General features: G+C 50.9%; 1 protein-coding gene across 5 annotated transcripts in view; it reads left to right on the forward strand.

Moving 5' to 3' along the window:
* Positions 1–20,611, forward strand: part of Rps6ka2 (ribosomal protein S6 kinase A2) — a 275,284-nt gene that overhangs the window by 230,198 nt on the left and 24,475 nt on the right. For all 5 annotated transcript variants that reach the window (XM_039078975.2, XM_039079021.2, XM_039079056.2 and 2 more), the window contains 2 exons: positions 10,749–10,813; positions 17,334–17,436. In XM_039078975.2, the coding sequence (XP_038934903.1) occupies positions 10,749–10,813; positions 17,334–17,436 (168 nt within the window). The remainder of the gene's footprint in view (positions 1–10,748; positions 10,814–17,333; positions 17,437–20,611) is intronic.

A 20,611-nucleotide genomic window follows, 5' to 3' on the forward strand; every position in this document is an offset into this window, starting at 1 on the left:
ACACAGGAGCTGCTGGATGGTCTTTCCCATAGATTGGCAGAAGGAGCACGGGCCGTTGGCTCCAGCCTCACAAATAGGAACCAGTCATTAGACGTGTTAGGAAATAGTTCATTCTCGAAGAAATAATTAGATTTTCCTCTCTGCCTGGCTCAGCCCCAAAGGAAGCTCAGGCCTCATTTGATGTCTTTCACATATCAGCTTTAATTCAGGGAACTTCTGCAGGAATTTACAACCTTTTAGTTATTAAGAGAGTAAAGCCACTATTAAAAGTGCTGTCCCACTTCCTAGGATCGTCCCCCTGGCGTGTGACGGGATTTGTCTACAGTGAATGCAAACTGTTGCTGCTACTCCAGCAGCTAAATAGATTCCCATTCAGCTTCTGATCCAGGTTTCACATCACACACAGCTCTTCCGTCCTGAAGCCGCTTTAGAAGATAGTTCTAGTTAAGGTAGGACAGGACAAGGTTAAAAAAAAGGTCCTCTTCATGAGCTGGTTAGAGACACATCAACTGTAGTCACCCTGGTCCAGATGCTCCTGGCACGACCCCACTCCTCGTGCACGGCCATCAGACCCAGACACGCAGGGTCTCGGGAGAGCATCCTCACTGAGAATGGCTGCTTCACAAACTGACGGGGAGACCCCTAGAGCGGACTGCCCAGGAGACACTGCAAGGGTGCTTGTCCTGTGTGGAGCCTGGGGGTGCCTCTGCGGTCAAGGTAGCAGGGCAGTGGTGAGCTCTCGGGGCAGTGGTGATCCAGGCTGTCGTGTCACCTCAGGTTCACTGCATGAACCCCAGTGGGGTCTTTACAGTTGGACCCTAGAGCTGGGACTGTGTACAACTGGCCAGAGCAGTCTCCCTAGCAGGAACTCACCAAGATGACCACCTAGAATGTCCCAGGGAAGCAGCTCGGGTCCCCAGGATGCCAGGGGCGAGATGAGGTGTCAGGCCCCAGGATGGGAATGTGTAGAGCCACAGTGAGTGCCTTGGTGTGGACGTGCACACAGGTTGTTTGTGTTGGGCTCATAATTTAGAGGAAACCCGTGGGTCAGATTGTTCTGTGCTGTTCTTGGATCACTTGTGTAAGTCTCAGATAGGACCTGAGACCTCGGCCAAGAGTCACTGTGATTTCTCTTGGGAGTGGGTTATGATCACACTGGGTAGGCCAGATTCATGTGTGTGTGGCCTGAGGTCCCCTCCCTCCCCCGCCCAAATCTCTGAACTCCCAGGTTTGCCTTGCTTTGTTCCCTCCTCAGTTCCTGATAGGGAACACAGTCAAGGGACTATGGTCCATGGTCACTCAGGCCTGCGAAAGCAAGACCCTATATCCTCAGGGGCGGGGCATGGAGGGTGGGGTATTCATTTTCAGCCAGGGAGCACAGTGTTGTCCCAGGACTTGGATGACAATTGCTCCTAGAACTGCCCTCTGATTTCACTTTCTCCAGGGCAACTGCAGCTGCCCCAGGCCAGCCGGTAGCCCCTCTTTGGTGGATACTTGTTAAACTTTATAAACAGAGTAACCCTGAGACAAACCTCTCTGGGCACAGGGCTGGGCACTTGCTCTCAGAACAGATCGTCCTTGAGGTGCTGAGGATCATACGCAGGACCCTCAGGCTAAGCTTATTAGCATATACCCTTAGCTCAGGCTAAGCAAGCACTTTACCATAGAACCCCCGCCCCCCATGCCCCAGACCTTTTATTCCTTCTGACACAGGTCTTACTAATTTACCCAGGATGCCCTTAAACTCACTCTGCTAGGCCTTGAATTTGAGATTATCCTGTCTTCAGAGGACCCGGGTCAGAGCACAGCGGAACACTCCTGCCCCTCAGGACACTCTACTTCTGAATGCCTTTTCAGTACTCAGATTCTCTGAAATGCAGGCACCTGCAGTTCATGTCATTACCGCTTGCCTCTGAACCCTAGAGACGTGCCTGGAGGCCTAGCCTGATTCCATCCGTCTTCTAAATGTCTAGTCCCAGTCAGCTCTTTCTGGTGAGCCTGGGGCATGCCTGGTGCCCCTTCCTGAGTGGCTTACACTGTCCAGGGTAAGTACAGCGATGCTCAGTGGACCTTGAGGCAGTTAGGGGATGATGACAGCCTGTGACAGATGTGACAGCTGCTGCTTAGTGACCAGGTGAATAAGTCACGGCACTTGACTGAGCGCTAAGCAGTCAGTCTTCCTTAGACAAGGTCTCACAGTGTGTGCTGTCTATAAATTAGGTCAGAGGAGAGCTCTCTGACTCACTTACGAACAGGGAGGCATCTTTAATGCCAGCACTTGAGGGCAGAGGCAGAGGCAGACAGAATTCTGTGAGTTCGAAGCCAGCCTGATTTAACAGTGTGAATTCAAAACCAGCCAGGGCCACACAGAGAAAAAGAACAACAACAAACCCACCCCAAAACAAAAACGGAACCAGGAAAGCATCTGTGATAACTGCTTTAGGCTGTGAAGAACATACTTCAGCCTGTGATTTGCCTCTCTTGGTAAGCCGTGTGCCGATGTGGATTTAGCAGGCACTGCCTGGCAGCTGGACTGCGGTTTTTGGAATCCCAGACCCTTGCTCTGTTTTAGCGATCCTCCGTGACTTGCCTTTTCAGTCTCCTCCTCGGCTGGCTGCCTCTGATCACAGAGTGGCTGCAACAGCTCCGGCCATACCATCAGGACTCAAGGGAGGAAGAGGAGGCAGTGGAGAGCACCTGGGCCCCTTTGGCCAGGAAAGCTTTTCTGAGAGTCCCCTTCCAGCTTACCTTCACTTCTGGCTGATAGAGCTTGGTCCCTTGGCACTTCTGGGGAAGCAGGGGTATGTGGTTGGAATGACATAAGGAAGGAACTGGCTGAGTCCCTATCCCGAAGTTCTCCGTTTTCCTCATTAAGGGGTAAATCGGAGGAGATACTGATCACAAATGTCTGCTCCCGCTGGGCTGCACTTTGTCTTTGCCCAGGCTAGGGCAGAGGTCGGGGCGCCATCCATCCTAGAATGCACTTCTCCTGATGTACTCACTGGGGATCTTGGTTACTATGTTTCTCCACTGGGGATTTTCAAATGCACTTACCCATGGGTTCAGCCTTCTCCCCTGAGGGTTCTTCTCTGAGTTCCCTCCCTGCAGTATGGTGTGGCGGTGCCCATCACAAATCACGTAGGGAAGAGCCCTTGATTCCGTCCCTTCTTCTCGGACATGGAGATGCCACATCTGCGGTTCTTCTCTGGGCATAAGGTTCGCTCTTACTGTTAGCGACTGTTAAAAAAGACCCTGCTCGTCTCCTTTGTCAATGTTGGGATTCAGCTCTGCGGTGTAAGAATCCCTGCCCCTCTCAGCTTCCAGGAAGAGAGACCACCGTTCTGTCCACTCCAGCAGGCGTAAGGGTCTCCCATAGAGGGGAGGAGTTCTTCGTTAGTTGGGCCACAGATGGTGGAGAGGAAGCACACAGATGAGCCTCTGTGTCCTTCCCTAACTGAGGATTGGGTGACCTGGCCATGTCTAGCTAAGTGACTGTGGGCAGTCAGTTCTTCTCCCAGCTGGTCAGTCCCTGAGGTCTCTCATGACCTCACTAGCCCACGGCTTTGCACACCCTCCCTGTCCATGGAGGCATCCAGGGTCCTCATTGCAACTGTGGAACCCATGCATTTCATAAAACTGGCCTATCATCATATTTCACTCGTTCCTGAGGTCGTTCAACCATGAGGTTTGGGGAACCTGTTATATCTGGCTTTTTCATAAACACCTGATTTTTAGGACATCAGGGAAATACAAGTACTCCATGTTGGAAATCTCAAAGGAGGGGCAGGCCCTCCCTGAGTACCATAGTGCTCAGGACAATATATATATATTGCTGTGAGTCTGACATCCACTTCCAAGGGGTCTTTGGCATTCCATAGAAGTCAGGTGCCAATAACCTGTTCAGATCCCTGAGTTGGAGCCAAGAGCCATTGCTTTTACTAGCTGTGCAGCATCAGAGCGCTGTCCTTGGGGTCTCCGGTCCACATGGACAGACTTGGGAATGCTCTTGGAGGCTAGGCTTATGTCTTTGAGTCCTTGGGGGTCTTCAAGATTTGCAAGTCAATTGTCTTTAATTCACACATGGATTCTGTACAACTTAATTCATGCCAAGGTTGTCTCTTCTATCTCCTTGCAGAGAGGCTCCTGGACTCTCTCTGCAATTGCACGTGCTGAATTGTATGAGAATCTCTATTTGTTTTTCTTGAACGTTACACACTTTTCATTCCAAACAGCCAATGTGCATAAGAGATAGGAAGGTTTAGAAAAACAGAAGAAGAAAGACAATTACATAAAAGTCTTAACCGATTTGTGTTTATTTTGAGATTGTATTTATCGACTCCAGAGGCATCCAGCAAGGATTCAGTTCTTTACCAGACTTCCTGTCTCGAGAGGCAGTTGTGATCATAGACTTCTGGCTTCCTGAGAATGTCTTCATACCTCTGTGTGTGTGTGTGTGTGTGTGTGTGTGTGTGTGTGTGTGTGTGTGTGTGTGTGTTGGGATAAAACAAAAAGCTCTGTTCCTTTCATACCTCACAGATGAGATGGGACCTCCAACCATGGCAGGGTCTGTGTGAACTGGTGGCACCCTGGCCTGAACTTATCCTGGGTGAATAGTGAAGGCTGATGAGCTTCATCCAGCATCCCCAGGAAACTTCCCCCACACAGCAGCTGGACTGCAGCAGTGGGCAGCTCTTAGCCACTGCTGAGTAAGGCCAAGCCTGTGAGATGTGGCCGGATGCTTCAGCCTAAGAGCGAAGAAGCTAAGTAAATAGTCCACAGCAGCCCAGGACGGCCTGTCTGCGGTAGAAGCCAGGGTAGGAGAGAGACAGGTTCCCAAGGACAAACACAGAGGTGCTCCTCTGCATGGTGGGCAGGAGTGGGGCACCCCTTCCACTTCATGCTCAGCAGGCTGGCTCTGTAAACAGTAAGCACATATTAGTTTTATGATTTTAAAGAGTTTTTTTTTAAAGGAGGAGCTGTTTTAAAGGGAAAAATTTAATATTTAGAGACGACAATTTTAGAGACTACAGTGACCCACACTGGAGAGTAAGTGGGCCATCAGTCCACTTTTCCCACCTTGAGGCTACACCGGCATCCTCTAACAGACAGGGGAGCAGGAAAAGGTTGCACTTGTACCCAGCACGAGGGTTTCAGGGTTTGATAGAACAGCACAATGCACAAAATGAGGCTGAGGCAGAGAACAAGATGGTAGGGTTAGGAAACCCAGGTGCTTGGCAAGGCTTGCCCCAGGCTCCCCCACCCAGCATCCCACTCCCAGGACCCCATATCTTGAACAAGTGTCCTGGGACCCACCATCATAGGAGTGGTCAGAATCTCTGTGCTCCACTCCTGCCTGGAAAGGCAAGAGTGGCGGTAGTCATGTGGCTAGAGGGGTACTGGCTTCTCTGCACCATGTGGAGAGCAGAGATGCTACAGCCTCATTTGCTCCACAGAAAGCTGGTGTGAGGGGGTGGTGCAGAGAAACTCTCGCTCAGAGATTTGCTTTGGGGTTCATTTCCTGATCCCCCCTCCCCCCCACACACACATGCTGCATGCTGCATAGTCCCTGGTGGTCCCAGGCAGCCTTCCAGGTTTCCTGGCACAGGTACGATCTAGAAGGGTCTCATTTAAGCCCCCTCATTCATATGCTGGCCTCAGAGGTCTTCCCAGATCTGACAGATGACCCCCATTTTAGGAGTTGTGGGGTGGCATACAGAAGACAGAGCTCCGAGGTGTACACACCTGCCTTGCTGCCAGGGTACAGGGGAGAGGGAGCAGCTGCTTTGCCGTGACCCCTGCCTGGTCTGTACTTACTTGCTGTGCAACCTTGAGCCTATAGCTCAATCTCTCTGTGCTTGCTTGCTTCTCTGCAAACTCAGTCATCAGGTGTTTCACAGGGGCACAACAGCGCCTGGCACGTAGGGAACACTGCCCTGTATCAAATAGATTGAGTGTGACTGTAATGTGCCTGGGGGTGGGGAGGTGCTGTGGTTTACATCAATGTCTTAGAGCAGCCATTTCTCCATGTTGCCCTCCACATCCTGAGCTGTCCCAGGCCTGAACCATCTCCATCTCACAGTCTTTTCCTTTGCTGACTGAGTCATTCTATACCACACATTTCTGCTCCCACATGGAAACCTCCATCTGCCCCTACAGCCTTACATGAGTGCTGTGTACCTTCTGTAGTGCTGGGCATACCAAGGCCCCGAACCCCCAGATAGCTCTGTCAGATCCTCTGGACGGGCAACAGAGGTCCTGTGGGGCAGAGAACACAACAGCCTCGGGGGGACAGCTCCTCATACCTGCATGGTGAACTGGTCTGGCTAAGGCTCAAGGACCCATCCATGGCAGAGGCTACAGATTACTGTCTTGGCGTCTGTACCTGAAGACAGTCTCTAGATCTTGACTTCAGGAAGAGGAGGTTTTCAAAAGTGAGAAATTGTATCAGGAGTTTGGGCCAGCCCCCTTACCCTGATGCTGGAGAAGGAAACATAGGAGTCACCTGTAGAATTCAATGTGGACATCTCAGAATCAGAACCTTCTGCAGGAAGAAGCTCAGAGTTGTGGCTGCTTGGTCTTCTGACTGCATACTTCAGACTTACGTACCTCTCCTGGTGGGAGTTTGTCCAGTGTTCGTTTCTACACAGAGCTCTGTCTGTGTCTTGCCACCCTGACACCTGAACATCCGCAAGGGAATGGTTCTCTCTCTCTCTCTCTCTCTCTCTCTCTCTCTCTCTCTCTCTCTCTCTCTCACACACACACACACACACACACACACACACACACACACCCTTTTCCTGCTCTGGCTTTTCCTGCAGAACCAGATGAGGAGGAAGGAGCATCAATTCTATTAACCTGCTTCCTGGTCTTTCCCAAGCTAATACCTTCCCATTCACCTGGATGAGCAGCTTCAGCCTCGCCCAGAGGGCCTAGGAATCCTCACATGGGGGCATGAGGCAAGGTCAGCAAGAAGCTAGATTTTATGAGCACAGCAGCTCCGTGTAAGCAGGGCCTCTCCTCGCACTGACAGGGTGAACATGGTCTAGAGCTGCTACTGAACCCTATTCAGATGCACCCAAGGGTTCTCTGAATGGAGATTCTGTTTCCTGTCCAAAGGCCATTTGGACAGATGGCAGACATTGTCCATCTCCGAGGCCTCATCCCAGTTTCTACAGACAGTGCTACCAGCCTCTGACTGTGTGCACGTGTCATACACAGACCTTTGATGACTTCCTCAAACCACACAAACAACCTGAGCTTTTATTTGGAATTAGCTCAGAATCAGCCCTACAGATCCCTCAAGAACTCAAGTTGACCTAGGGCTGTCTAATGAAAGGATGCCCACATGGGTGGGTTTGCACGCGCGCGCGCGCGCACACACACACACACACACACACACACACACACACACACACACACGAATGCACACAGCCCAGCAGTTCTGCATGACTCACAATTATCAGTCAAAGGTTGTTAACATCACACGGGTGAGAAACCACTTTAAAACTAAAGAAACAATGTGCTAATAACATATTGGTGGCTAAGAAATACAGAAGAGAGCTCATATTTCTGTCTGTCCCAGCCAGGTCTGTAGGTGGTTAGAGCTTGGATACAGATGGTTTGCCAATCAGGACAGGTAAGAGAGGCAAGCCACCAGCAGAGTGAATTCTGAATGTTACCTAGAGGATCACGGGGTTATTCTGTGCAATTCTGAAAGGACAACAAGTGTAAACATTATGGAGGATCTGGGAATTAACTACTTTCAAAAGTAAAATTAAAGTCAGTGAAAACCTTTTTAGGAGGTCAGAACCTCCTGTGAATAGTTTGCTGGATTTGGAGGTCCGGATGAAACGGGTACACCAGAGGGGGGTGTTCAAGTGCAAAGAAGACTTGGCTAGACATGGGAAATAGAAGGAATCCCTTTCTGGGATAGCATAGATCTCGATTAGCTTCATGCCTTTATCAAGTATAGAAACGCCGGTCCAGAGGCTCTCATGCCTCAAGCTGTCTCCATGTGAAAAGTACCCGCATGATTAGAATGTGTGTGACTAGGTGTGATGGCATGGGCAGAGCTGACGTCTGAGTTCCGCAGTCCTCTGGCTTTGTCTGCGAAACTTGCTGCAGAATAATGGAGCCTAAAGAGAGATACATGGTCCTCCGTTCTGCCTGTCTCTGTCGGATTCCAGGCTCCTGTCAGGGTGTGTGACAGGAGATGATTCGCAGGCATCCTCCTGGAAGCCGGGAGGCTTGAGTAGTGTTTGGTCAAGATCCTGTAACAATGTAGCAACTCTGGCTCCCTCATGAGCACAAACACATCCCCAGCCTCCTCTCCCAGAGCTCTGCTCCCTGCTATTTGTCAAGCGTGTTCAGTCTCGATAAAGGCAGAGCCAAATCCACAACTATCTATTTTAAAATACTTCCGGAGAGGATAAGACTAGCGTGAAGAATAATGACCAAGTTTGCTCTCTAAAGGTCACTCCAACATTAAGGACCTGGCTGCAGATACCTTCTACCAATGTCTAGAATTTCTGAACAACAATCAAGACACCAACCCCTTGTGCTGAGACGGCAAAACAGTAACAGTGTCAGATTCTAATTGAGGCAGAGGATAGTGAGGTCAGGGAAGAGTAACAGAGAACAGTAAACGCCCAGCACCAGCTTCTTTGTGGTGTCTCCCTTATCCTTGCAGGCCACACGGCAAGCCATGCCTATACAGAGGTTCTTCAAGCAGAGACAAAGCATGCTCACTGCAGAGTGTACACGCTGAGGCCTGGGAAAGTGGCTGACATTCATTATTGGGACCCAGAGGAGCTGTGAATTTGGGGCACTTGAATCTGGAGTTCAAGGCCTCATCAAAAGGAGTGCCGGGACAGTGTTCCAGGAGGGCAGCTTTGGGAGTCAGGCCAATGGCTCTGGCAGTTACTTTGTCATCATTAGAACGCCCCACAAGGAAAGAACACTAGGTGCCAGGAACTTATACAACTTCTACCCTGGACCTGTGATTTGGGACACAGCTAGGAGATAGACATATTGGTCCAAAGGAGCCTCTGCCTGGGGGTCTGAGCTGAAAGATCTGGATCAGATCTGGGCGTAAAGGTGTAGTCCTCAGAATGGGCATCACGAGGAGTTCGGAAAGTCGTGGCCTGAAGCAGGAACACAACTTACAATAGCCTCAGTTGCTCATGTGGAAGTGGCCACTGAGTAGGGGACACAGGAGGGACATGTGCTGTGCATGTCCCCAAAGGAACTCCTGACATACCACTGGGTGGACACGGAACACCTGAGTCCTTCCCTTGGTTCTTTCTTGTGTGTTTTCCTCTCAAATTGGTGACAGACTGAGGCTGGAGTGTGAATAAAAGCTGGTGTGATTGGCCTGGCCAAGCTACCTGAGAGGTGAGAGGTTGTCCACGTCACCGCTGTGGACCAAGCAGAGGACCAGAATGGTCAGCGCATGAGCCATGGGGTACATATGGCTCTGCCCCCTGAGACTCCAGCTGGAACTGGTCACCACAGCATCTCTGGTAGCCTTGTGCTGACCTTCACAGCACCCTGAGCAGAGTTGTCTCACAAAGAAGGAGCTTCCCCATCCCACCCTCAGGGCTCCAGGAACTTGGTGTGGGCTCAAGAGGAGCATCTGCTTTTGCTCAGAACCATTAGGCCTTAGAGTCAGGAGGACGTTGGGATGCAGCACTGGAGGAAGGGACATTCATTTCCTACCCCTGGGATAGGAGCTGACAAGACTCCTGACAGGACTCAGTTCCCAGCTGGCTGAGGCCAGCCCTATCCCTGACTCACAGCCTCAGAGCTGGGCTCCTTGCCTGCCTTAGCTCCTGGACTTTGCTTTTAATTAACGGACCTTATTCAGAGCAGCATCAAGTTTTAAGAAGGAGGAAACAGCAAGTCCTCTTGCCCCTCCCCAGTGTTCTCGGGCTCACATTAGGTGTCCGTTGCTTAATACACTCATCTTTTCCTCCTGGAACTCACCATTCAGCCCAGGCTGGCTCTGCGGCTGAAGGACAGGCAGAAGGATCTCACAGACACACACAGCACCATCTCCTGCCAGCCCATGCCTCTGTGCGGTACACAACTTAGGACGTTCATATAAACAAATGGGAGAGGTTTGGTAGGCACAGATCAGTAGCCACTGAGAGTAGGTGGAGGAATCAGAACCACAAACTGTCTCCTGGTGAGATAGTGACCATTGTGCAAACGTCGGGTGTGGTAGAGGGGACCCAGGCCAGTTTCCATGTTCCAGTACTTGGTCCTATCTGATCTCCTTTTCCTTTCTTGTGATTCTCTCTTCCCTGGTAACTGCTACGGCGGCCTGGCCAGGTGTTCCACACAGCACCTTCTGACCCCACTGTGCCTTGTCAGATCCTGGGAACCTGGCCTGATGCTGTATTCTGGGTGTTGTAAACATGGTCTGTTACCGTGACAGCCACCTGCTCCTGTCTTGGGCATGGAGATATGCTGTACCTGGAGCAGGAAGTCCGGACCCGACACCCACCTTTCCTTTACTACTTTCATTTGAGACTGTGTCTGCATCACAAGCCTGGAGTCAAATGGGGGCCTCCTGGGCTCTAAGGCCATGGGGCAAGTTCAAATTTTCTACTCAAAGAGAGAGAGAGTAAGTCAGGGCTTTCCCAGTAACAGGCGCTTGTCCATCCCACAGCTGCATTAGCAGCAGTCAGAGATGACACATGGCCTGGGACCTGTGCTGACATTTATTCTCTGCTGTGTTGTGACAGGTGCTGGTGTTGACGGAGTGGAGGAAATTAAACGTCACCCGTTCTTTGTCACCATAGACTGGAATGTAAGTCGCATGTGGAGCTCTCTACCACACACTCAGGGCGAGGAGAGGGAGGAGGGACTACTTCAGCTGCTTGGTGCACATGGCTTCTGTCTACACTAAGAGTCTGAGACAAGCAGACTGTCCACCTGTGAGCGAGCACACTCAGCACAGCTGTCTCCCCAGAGAGATGCAGATTGGCGAGCATCTGTCATCCTCGCTAACACCCTGCCCACTGGGTCTGTAGCATCTCTCATCTTGCTGCTGCTGAGGCAGAAGGCACACCAATGACAGACAAGCTTGCGGGGCTGACTTGCGTCCGACAGCTTGCTGGGCTCTCCCCCTTTCCCGAGGCACGCCTCCTGATATCCATGCGCCTCCTGATACCCATGCTGTGTCGTACAACACCCTTACACGTGGCATTATTTGAAGTTAGTCCCAGAGGGCTTTTTAAAAGAATGTTCATGCATCAGGCTGGGGGTAGCTCAATGGCAGAACTCTTGGCCAGCATACATGAGGTCCCCAGCATTGCAAAACACAAAGGGGAAATCAAAAGCAAAATGTACATCATGTGTGAAGTTTCCTCTCTGCTGCCTGCCTTCCCTTATGTCCTCAGTTGTTTTACCTCAGAGAGCACAGGGTTAAAACTCCCCACACAGAAGCTCCAGTCCCTTCTTATCTGAACCCTATCCAAAACAAGCAAGTTGGGGAGTCTCTGAACCCTGGCTCTGCAGTTCTGATTATAGAACTCATTTGAACAAGGGAGGTTTCTGCTCCCAGGTAAGGTCAAAGGGGTGTAGGCAGACTGCCAGGGTACCCGTGTCTTCCAGCAGGTGTTCAGAGAGTGTGTAAAAAACCTAGACTGTTGGGGCTGGAGAGATGGCTCAGCAGTTAGCAGCACTGACTGCTCTTACAGAGGTCCTGAGTTCAAATCCCAACAACCACATGGTGGCTCACAACCATTGGCAGTGGGATCTGATGACCTGTTCTAGTGTGTCTGAAGACAGCTACCATGTATTCATATACATAAAATAAATAATTTTTTTTAAAAGAGCAAGGCTTACTAAGGGTAGAATTAAAAAAAAAATAGTAGACTGTCCTCCTCAAAACCCAAAGACGACCTTGCAGAAGCAAGGCCAGACCTCCCCCTCTGTCCATCAACAGGCCCTACAGCTCCCATTCGAGCTGTGTGAGCTGAGGAGGAGTCACCCCACTGTGGAGCTGGTCCACAGACAGGCCTCATGTTGCCCTTAGGGGTGATCAGCACAGTATAAGGCGTATGAAAACCAAGCCTCATGGGTGGCATATCCTCTGCCTGGCGGGGGACACACCTTGGTTTCTCCGCCATGAGTCATTCCCTAGTCAGTGATTCAAGCATACACATGGGGCTTCTCTGGCTGGGGAGAGCCATGATGTGGTTAAGCCATACCTCGAGAATCCAGTGCCCTCACTGAGAGAGAGAAGCTGTGAACAAATAACCCAGTGCTGCGTGCGTCACAGAGCTTCTGTTGTGTGAAAGGAGTCTGAAAGAAAGAAGGCCGAGGAGAGTGGAATCCACTCTCCCCACCAGCCATCTTCCTGGACCTGTCTCCCCCAAGCCCCTCACTTTATCTGCCCCCATTTCTCTTCAGTGTCCCTGCAGGAAATCTGCCCTCTGCTCCTGACCCTGGCCTGAACCCTCTGCTCCTGACCCTGGCCTGAACCCTCTGCTCCTGACCCTGGCCTGAACCCTCTGCCCCCATGGCCCATTGGCTTTGATTCTGCCACATAGTATCATTGGTTTGTGATGAGTGATGCTTTCTGTCCCTCGCCTCAAACGCGACCCAAAGGAAGTCATGACAGCTGACCTGAAGGACTTGATCCAGGTCTCTAAACAGACCAGGGAGCCACCAGAAAGCTCCCTTTGAGAGAGGGGAATGGTGAGGGAGGGGGAGGGAGGAAGGAAGGAAGGATAAAGGGGCCTCTGAGTGAGTGAAGGGCAGTTAAGAAGTCAGGGATGAGTCCCTGAAGTCTCTCTCAGGGCCAGGGTGGTGTCTGTGAAGGAACATTAGCCCCCCAATTCCCTATCTGATATATCCTGCCCTCTTTCCAAAGGCCCTGCTGGGGAGGGGAAAGGGGTTGCCAAATCAGAGGTGGGTGGGCTGGGCAGAGAGTCGCTGGAGTGGGGGTAGCTTGAGGAGGGAATCCTGGTAGCTGTACCCGGCCATGCCCACAGGTCGTGGCCCCCAGGGTACACCCTTTCAGAGGATCTGACTGAGAAGGAACTTTGATGAGTGACCATCTAAGGACATCCTAGAGCAGGCAGTGGTCATGAGTGTGAAATGAGGTTCCTAGGATTTGAGCTGCAGATGGATCTGGAACCCAGTGTTCTTCTGTTTCTGTGGTGGTGAAGTAACTGGAAAAAAAGAAACTTACAGAGGTCAAGGCAGCAGGAACTTGAGGCAATTGATCACATTATATCTACAGTCAAAAGCAGGGGGAGAGAATGCAGTCACTCGCTTGCCTGGTTCAGGACGCCCTTTCTAGTGTATGGTGCCTCATACAATGGCCTGTGTCTTCCTACATCAATTAAGTTAAATTAAAACAGTCACCCACAGGCATGCCCATAGGCCAGCCAAGGTAGACTATCCCTCACTGAGACTTCCCTTCCTAGATTGTGAGTCTAGATTGTGTCAAGTTGACGGTTAAAGCTAATCACTGCACTAGGCCAAGCCTGGCCTAGTGTGTGCTGTAGAAGCTCAGTCCTGTGGGATCCTTTCTGCAGCCATATACACCTTCCATAGACTACACCAGGCTCTGAGCTTGCCTTGCCCCTCTGTTACTGGGGAACACATTCCCTTGGTGCAAACACAGACATTGGGTTTCTGTACTAGGGACTGATATTTCTGTACCAGTAATTCAAGTTAAAGTACGGTGGGAAAGTGTTACTTGTTTGTCTCGGCATTTGGTTTATTTCGTTTGGCTTTAAAAGAGGCCCTTCTGGGTCACCAGGACCACACATGTTTATTCTTACCCTGTCCTTGACAGACAGTGCCCACCAAAGCCTGGAGAGATGGAGTGATGTCTGATGTCAGACAGCCATAGTGGGTGAGCATCCAGTGCAGAGCAAACAGAGCAGGGAGAGGGCGTGTAGGAAGTAACCAGGAGAAGAAGGGGAAAGGAGAAAGGAGAAAGGAAGGAGGTGCCGGTAGTATAGAACATGGGTGTGAATGGTTTCCAAAAGAACTGTGTTCAGGCTCTGAACCCTGGGTAGCCAGTGCAGAGGTCTTGCTGGTCTGATCTGACCTATCATTCTGTCTCAACTGTCCTTCCTCACATAAATGGTCCAGGTGCCACCGCTGTGTGTCCATGGCAGGGCCACGACAAACCTGACCCCACTACACACATATATGCACATCATGCTTTAGGAAGTCTGTAGACATGTGTCCTGGGCACCTTCCTGATGTTAGCAGCTCAGATCACTGAAAACCACAGAAGTCCTATGTTCTCAAGGACTCTTTTCACCAGAGGGTCTCCTCCCATGCCCCTCGGCAGCACGAACATTTAAGGGTGACAACAGAGAAGACATTTGCTGGCATCAAATGCATGCCTGTCGACAGGTTATCCAGGTGCAGCCTCAGGATGCAGCTGTTAAAATAATCATTTATTTTGCTTTCCACTGCCTTCTGTGACCCCAAACCTACCGGCATATATTTCTACTTTTTAAAAGTAAACACCTGTCCTCCACCAGCTGCCTCCTGGGGATTCGATGATCTGTGGGCACAGAGCAAGCATGCCATCCGCCAGAGTGTGGGTCACCAGTGTTAGCTGGAGCAGGTGGAGGGTGGCAGTTCCCTGTGATTTACCTGGCCTTTCTGCTTGTCCTCTGCTCCCAGCACATTAATGCCAGCCCCAGGTCTGCCCTCCGAACACCCTTGCTGCCTACCTAGCTAAGTGAAAAATTACAAGTTAATTATAGACCAGGAAGCTTGTGCAGAGGACGGTGGAGCTGGCAAATGTAAGCTGTGTTTACTTTTCCCCGGTGGCTGAGGCAATGCTGAGAGCTCAGGATTAGCACAAACCCAAAATAAACACACAAGGTGACCTCACGGGCTAGCAAGGCAGTCCACATTGGTATCCAGCCAGCCAGCTTCTAGCAAGCCGACCCAGGGTGAAATGGCACTCAGATGGGCAGAGAACAGTACTGCACCAGATTCAGCCTAGTGTGGTAGGGTGGACGTACCTGACAGATCGCTTGTTTCCAGGCCACTGTCCTCAGTCACAGCTCCGCCCGTCAGCATAAGGATCTGCAGATGTGCCTGCAGGCCATCGATTCACTGTTAACTGTGACACATGCTTGTGGTGCTTTCTACAATTCTGGCCCAGCACATCATCTGTTTCTTTGTGAGGTGGGGAGTCTAAAGAGAAACTGAGCACCTAGGTGGCTCTGGTGTGACAGTATGCTGTTGGTACTCTTGGCTGTCCTGTGCTCTGACTGGAGCAGGGGGAGGGTAGTGACTCACTGTAGGTGGTGTGCACAGTGTTTGCTAACTGGACCTCAGCTGGGTTTTCATCATGTGCTCTTGCTTCCACTGCCGCAGGAGGATTTCCACCACTTCCTCCTGTGGCGGATGCACCAGGAGAGCTCACCCCTCCAAAGTCCCCACATGAAGAATGTGGCTACGGTCCCTCTGTCTTGGGACTTTGTAGATGAAGATAGCTTTGCAGCATCACTCGGGTTGGGCAGGCTTGTAGAGGTATCGTTCTTCCTCAAGGCCAGTCTACAGCGTTCTCCACTCCCCAACTTCCTTTCATTCTGTTTCACAGCAACCTATGTGCAGTAATTTGTACTCAAAAAACAAAAGCACAGTCACCCTTCTCAAAACCTCAGAGCCACCCATGTGTGGAGACAGGGGAACAAAGCTATGCTGTGTGTAGTAGGAGCGCATATTGGCACCTTCCAGAATGCGAGTGCAGCAAAAGCAGACACAGAACTGCCCTTAAGATCATGAGAAGTCTCTAGGAAGCCATTGTAGCACAGAGCAACTGCTCTAGAGAGCCCTACAGGGGATGGGGTGCAGGCTGCCCAGAGCTTGCTGCCTCCACCCCTGAAGATGCTGTGACAACCTTGGGACGGAAGGCATGGTGCCAGCAGTAATACCTATCATGGACAGTCCCGCCATAGCAGTGACACACGTGTACGGTCCTCCCTCAGGAAGACTGTCTGTCCTTTGACAAATGTTCTGTCCACTCTCTTGCGTGCCTCCTGCTGCCTCTCTTATAGCTGGATCAGGCTTCAAAAGGAACATGAGGGGACACATTGCCAGGAAGCCTTATGCGACCTGGTGTTCACAGCACACAGATGGGACGTGTGACCATCTCGGTCCCTGGTCATTCAGCAGTGGCCACTGGTGGCTCCAGCACTGGGCTCTGGGGCATATGAAGGGCAGAGAAGTGAACCAAGAATAATGCAGGGTGAAGCACAAAGTGTAGCTGAGCAGAGCCCCGAGGCAGGCACAGCATCTGGCCTGTCTGTGCCCTCCATTTGTCCGAGATGCTCTTGACTGAGGATCTCTCAGCCCTGGCTGTGTTATGTGCTGTGTTCTAGTCACCCCTGTTTCTGTCAGATAACATCAAGGCATGGACCCCTGCTCTGCTAGACCAAAGCAGATAGAAGGATCGGGATCAGGAAAGTGTCCCTGCAGTCAGAATGTGTGGAAGTAAAGCTAAGCCTTCTCAGGCAGTGGGAGCTCCCGAAGCATCAGTTCCCCTGTGCAATGCCGGTCTGTTATAGGTTAACAGACCCACTGACCGCTTTGCCCGCATCAGTGCTTCCTAGCACCGAGGTGGCAGCTGTCTTCTGTTCCCATGGTGCTGTGACATCACTCATCCTCAAGGTGGCCCTTAGGCTCAGCTCTCCCAGTGCTTCCTGCCTCCTCCTCTTCCTTTACACCGCCTTCCTCTTGCCAGTGTCTCCCTCAGTCCCCTGATTTCTTCACCATCCATATTGTCTACCACAGCTACCTTCTAGATCCCAAATGTGTGTGCGCTGTTCTTGAATTCCATCTTCCAGTATTGTCTCTAAAGAGGATGGCAAACACGTTTCAGAAGCAGGTTCCAGCAGCAGGTCTGAGAGGGACCCACCCTGGACGTCTGTGTCTTGCCAACAACCTGCGCACTAGGAAGGGCTATATGAGCAAGGGGTGTTCTGTGTCTCGGTTTCCACAATCCCACAGGCTTCAGTGTGTTCAGTGTGCACGGCTCACCTGTAATGTTTTCTTGGAGATAAAAATCCTGTAGCCGAAAACAAATTAGAAAACCATTGCCCTAAACTGAAGAGTGTCCAGCAGGCCTCAAACCTTCAAACCTCCAACTCTGCCTTTTGTAATTCACATTTAGTATATAATTTCCACACTGTATTCATGGTCTCTTATGACGCAGCGGGATGTAGTAACAGAGTCTGTATTGCACCTCGTTGTACATCTTGGAAGTGTGAGAGCTCCTGTGGCCTCTGGTCTCTGTTCTCAGTAGTCTGGTCTCAACGTCTGTCTTGTTCTCCCTGCAGAAGCTGTATCGCAAGGAAATCAAGCCACCCTTCAAGCCAGCAGTGGGAAGGCCTGAGGACACCTTCCACTTTGACCCCGAGTTTACTGCAAGGACCCCCACAGGTGTGTGCTGGTTCTTCTTGGCTGGGCTGACCCCACCCAACTCCAGTGGGCTTTGTGAAGGATGCTCCCTTAGGGAAAAACCGTCAGTCGCATTCTATGTTCATGATCTGTGCTTAGCAGTAAGGTATCGGGGGCAGAACCAATTCTCTCTATCCCTGTGTGACACCCACTTCAGAAGCAATCAGGGTTCTGTGGACCCCTCTCTTGTGAGATGCAAGGCACTGACAGCCCTCCCAGGAACACACAAGCAAGACACAGAAAGGAAACAGGTAGTTCACATCTCTAATATATGGAAGAAGATGGCTATCTTTAGGTCCCTGGGCTTATCAACTAAGTGTATTATTTCCGTGAAAGCTGGGGGCCTGTTTGATAGATCCCAGCACAGAAACTAAGCTTCAAAAAAAAAAAAAAAAAAGAAACTAAGCTTCACAACATGTGAGATCTCCGGAGTCTGTGTCGTGACCCTCATAACTGGTCAGTCCCTTTAAACATTAGCATTCTGGTTTACCATTTTCTTACATGCTGTAATTGCCTTTGACTATCATGACAGAGTAACCCCAGAGGGTGGTTTAGCAAGGGGTATTTGTTGTGTCACGGTGCAGGAGGCTTTTGCGGACTTTGCAGGCAAGGTCTGTCCCTGGTAAGACCTCTCTGTCTTATAGTTGGCCACGTCACTGTGTCCTCTCATGGCCTTTCTTCTGTGGATGGGAAAAGCTGCAGCGTGTTGGCGTCCCTTCCTCTTCCTGTAAGGACATGAGTCCTGTGGGAAGAAGGCCCACTCCCTGACCTCCGTTAACCTTGACTTCTCCCATGAAGACTCTGTCTGCAAATACAGTTGATTGTGGGTAGGTCAGTGGGAGCCACTTCAATGAAGGTGTGGCTAAGCCCCCTTTAGACTCAGGAGTAAGTTCAGGCAGCCATTGAGGGAGCTGCTGACAGCCGAGCACGGATTCTTTGGGATTCCACACTACTTTCAAATAGGAAATGGCATATGGTTGTTGGAAACTAAGTGCAAAACAAGATTACCAACCACGAGTCTTAAGTCGGGAGGAGTGGAATAGAGAACCCACCCCGTTCCCGTGGGTACAGGCTCCGGAGCAATGCCTTTATCCACACCCTGCTGGGCAGAGAGACGGGTGTGCCCTCCCCAGTGTCATGATGGACAGAGCTGTGGGGACTTCTCTTGGGCCTGGGGCAGGTCCCCTTTGAGCAACATGGCATGAAGCACAATGCATTGATTCAGGGCAGGCAGCTCCCGACAGTTAGCACACAGGTCGCTCTCTCTGACCTCTGGGTCCCACTCGTCCCCAGGCAAGACCAAAACTGTAGTCAGCAGCAAGACCGAGGTAGGGGTGTCCATGAAGATTGTCATGCTGCATGTTACCGATGCCACAGTGTGGTCAGCCCATGACAGCATGAGTCAGGCCATATAGGAGGACTTCTGTTCAGCTGCCGAGGTCAGCAAGTCAGATCCCAGAAGGCACCTGAGTGGCTCACAAATCCTCCTGCCTCAGAGCTGCATAAGAACAAACACAGGAGCAGTTGTCTCTGCATGAGAGGGTGGCCTGTGAGCCAGAGAAGACTCCGCCAAGACCACGGGGATGGCAGTAGCCCTGTTGGAAAGGACAACACCAGTCATGAGTCCATTGTGTAAAGGAAGCTACATGTTAAAAATGCTCAACGGTAGCTAAGCCGCACCCCTGAGAGCGAGGGCACCGATGCAGGCAGCTCCAGATGATCTGGTGCCTGTGCTCTCTGCATTCGACTGGGAATTTAAACCCCAGCCTGGGTGGCTGGTGTGGCCTTAAATAAGCCCCTTAAGCCTTCTGTGCATAGAGAATGATGTTTTATCTCAATACGAGCCCAAGGAAGACCCATCAGACATGGTACATTCAACCGTGTGCCTAGAACTGGCTTATAGTATTCCTTAGTAGTGTGGTTTGTCCAGATGCTAAGTTAAGATATCTTCCAAGCCTTTAGGGAAGCACTAATGGAAGCACTAAAGGTGCAGAGAAGCAGCTCTGATGTCGACATCAGGGTAAGATTTTCCCAGCAGGAGAGCTGAGTAACCTCCAAGTTGAGGACCGTAGTGGTGGGATTCTGAGACAGGATAGACACACCGAGAGTCTTGTGGTAGGCTTTCTGAAGTCTCAGTTAAAGTGAAGTCAGCTAGTGTATGCCTCTGGGTCACATGTCAGCTGCTCAGTGGGGCCTGGCGATCTAAGGTTGGGAAATGCGTCCCACTGGGCAGAGTGTTCCCAAAGGTTGTTTCTGCTTGTAAAAGTTTACTTTCTAAGATTTAACTTATGATTTTGATCTTCTGTATGTACTACGCTGGCGTTCAGCCATCTCTTCACCGAGGATAAAGCTTTCTAAATTCTGTCTCTGCTGCCTACCATTTGCACTCCATCCAGCCTCAAAAAGCAAATACCAGCTCCTCCCTCCAGCTTCTTATAAAGACCTCTTTGCACTTCGGCGGACTGGCCATTCTTGTGCCTCTGCTGACTTCTTTACTCTAAGCAGAGAGGATCTTTATTAGCTGGAAAGCATTGCTGACTGGATCTGCATTTTCTCACTCCTAAAAATGCATCCATTTGAGTCAATGCGACCTGTTCCCTACACACAGGCACAGGCACGCACACCCAGTGTGCTATAAACAGACCGTGGTCTGTACCCTTACCACTGCCAGGCTCAGTGAATTCCTAGAATCGCCCAAGTTCTTAACCTTAAGTCTAAATCCCTGAGATTAACATACCTGTTGTTAAACTCTTGTTCCTCTGGTCCAGTGTCTTAGTGTTAAGAGAAGGCAGAAGAACAGATCTCACAGCTAGACTCTCATGCTGGGAGAAGAAAAATCCAGGAGAGCCTGACAGAGCAGGAGCCCATCCATCTATAGGGCCCATGTAGAGGGAAGGAGCCTGTCTCCATTAAATTGCCAGCTGCCCCTGGGCGTCTCGCTGTGCATAACTTCACGTTCTAAAAACAGCACTGCCGTGGTCTCCTTGTAACTAAGCTTCCCCAGTCTAGCACGTTTGGGGTTTATTTCCAAGCAGCCAGCTCTGGTCACATTAATTCAGGGTCACATAAGTATCTATCTACGTGGGAGTCTGAGCCTCCTTGCAAGACAACGAGTCTTGCGTCTGCTCCCTTTCTGTCCAGGAGTCTTAAGATGAGC

This window comes from Rattus norvegicus, chromosome 1, assembly GCF_036323735.1.
Source record: "Rattus norvegicus strain BN/NHsdMcwi chromosome 1, GRCr8, whole genome shotgun sequence".
NCBI lineage: Eukaryota > Metazoa > Chordata > Mammalia > Rodentia > Muridae > Rattus > Rattus norvegicus.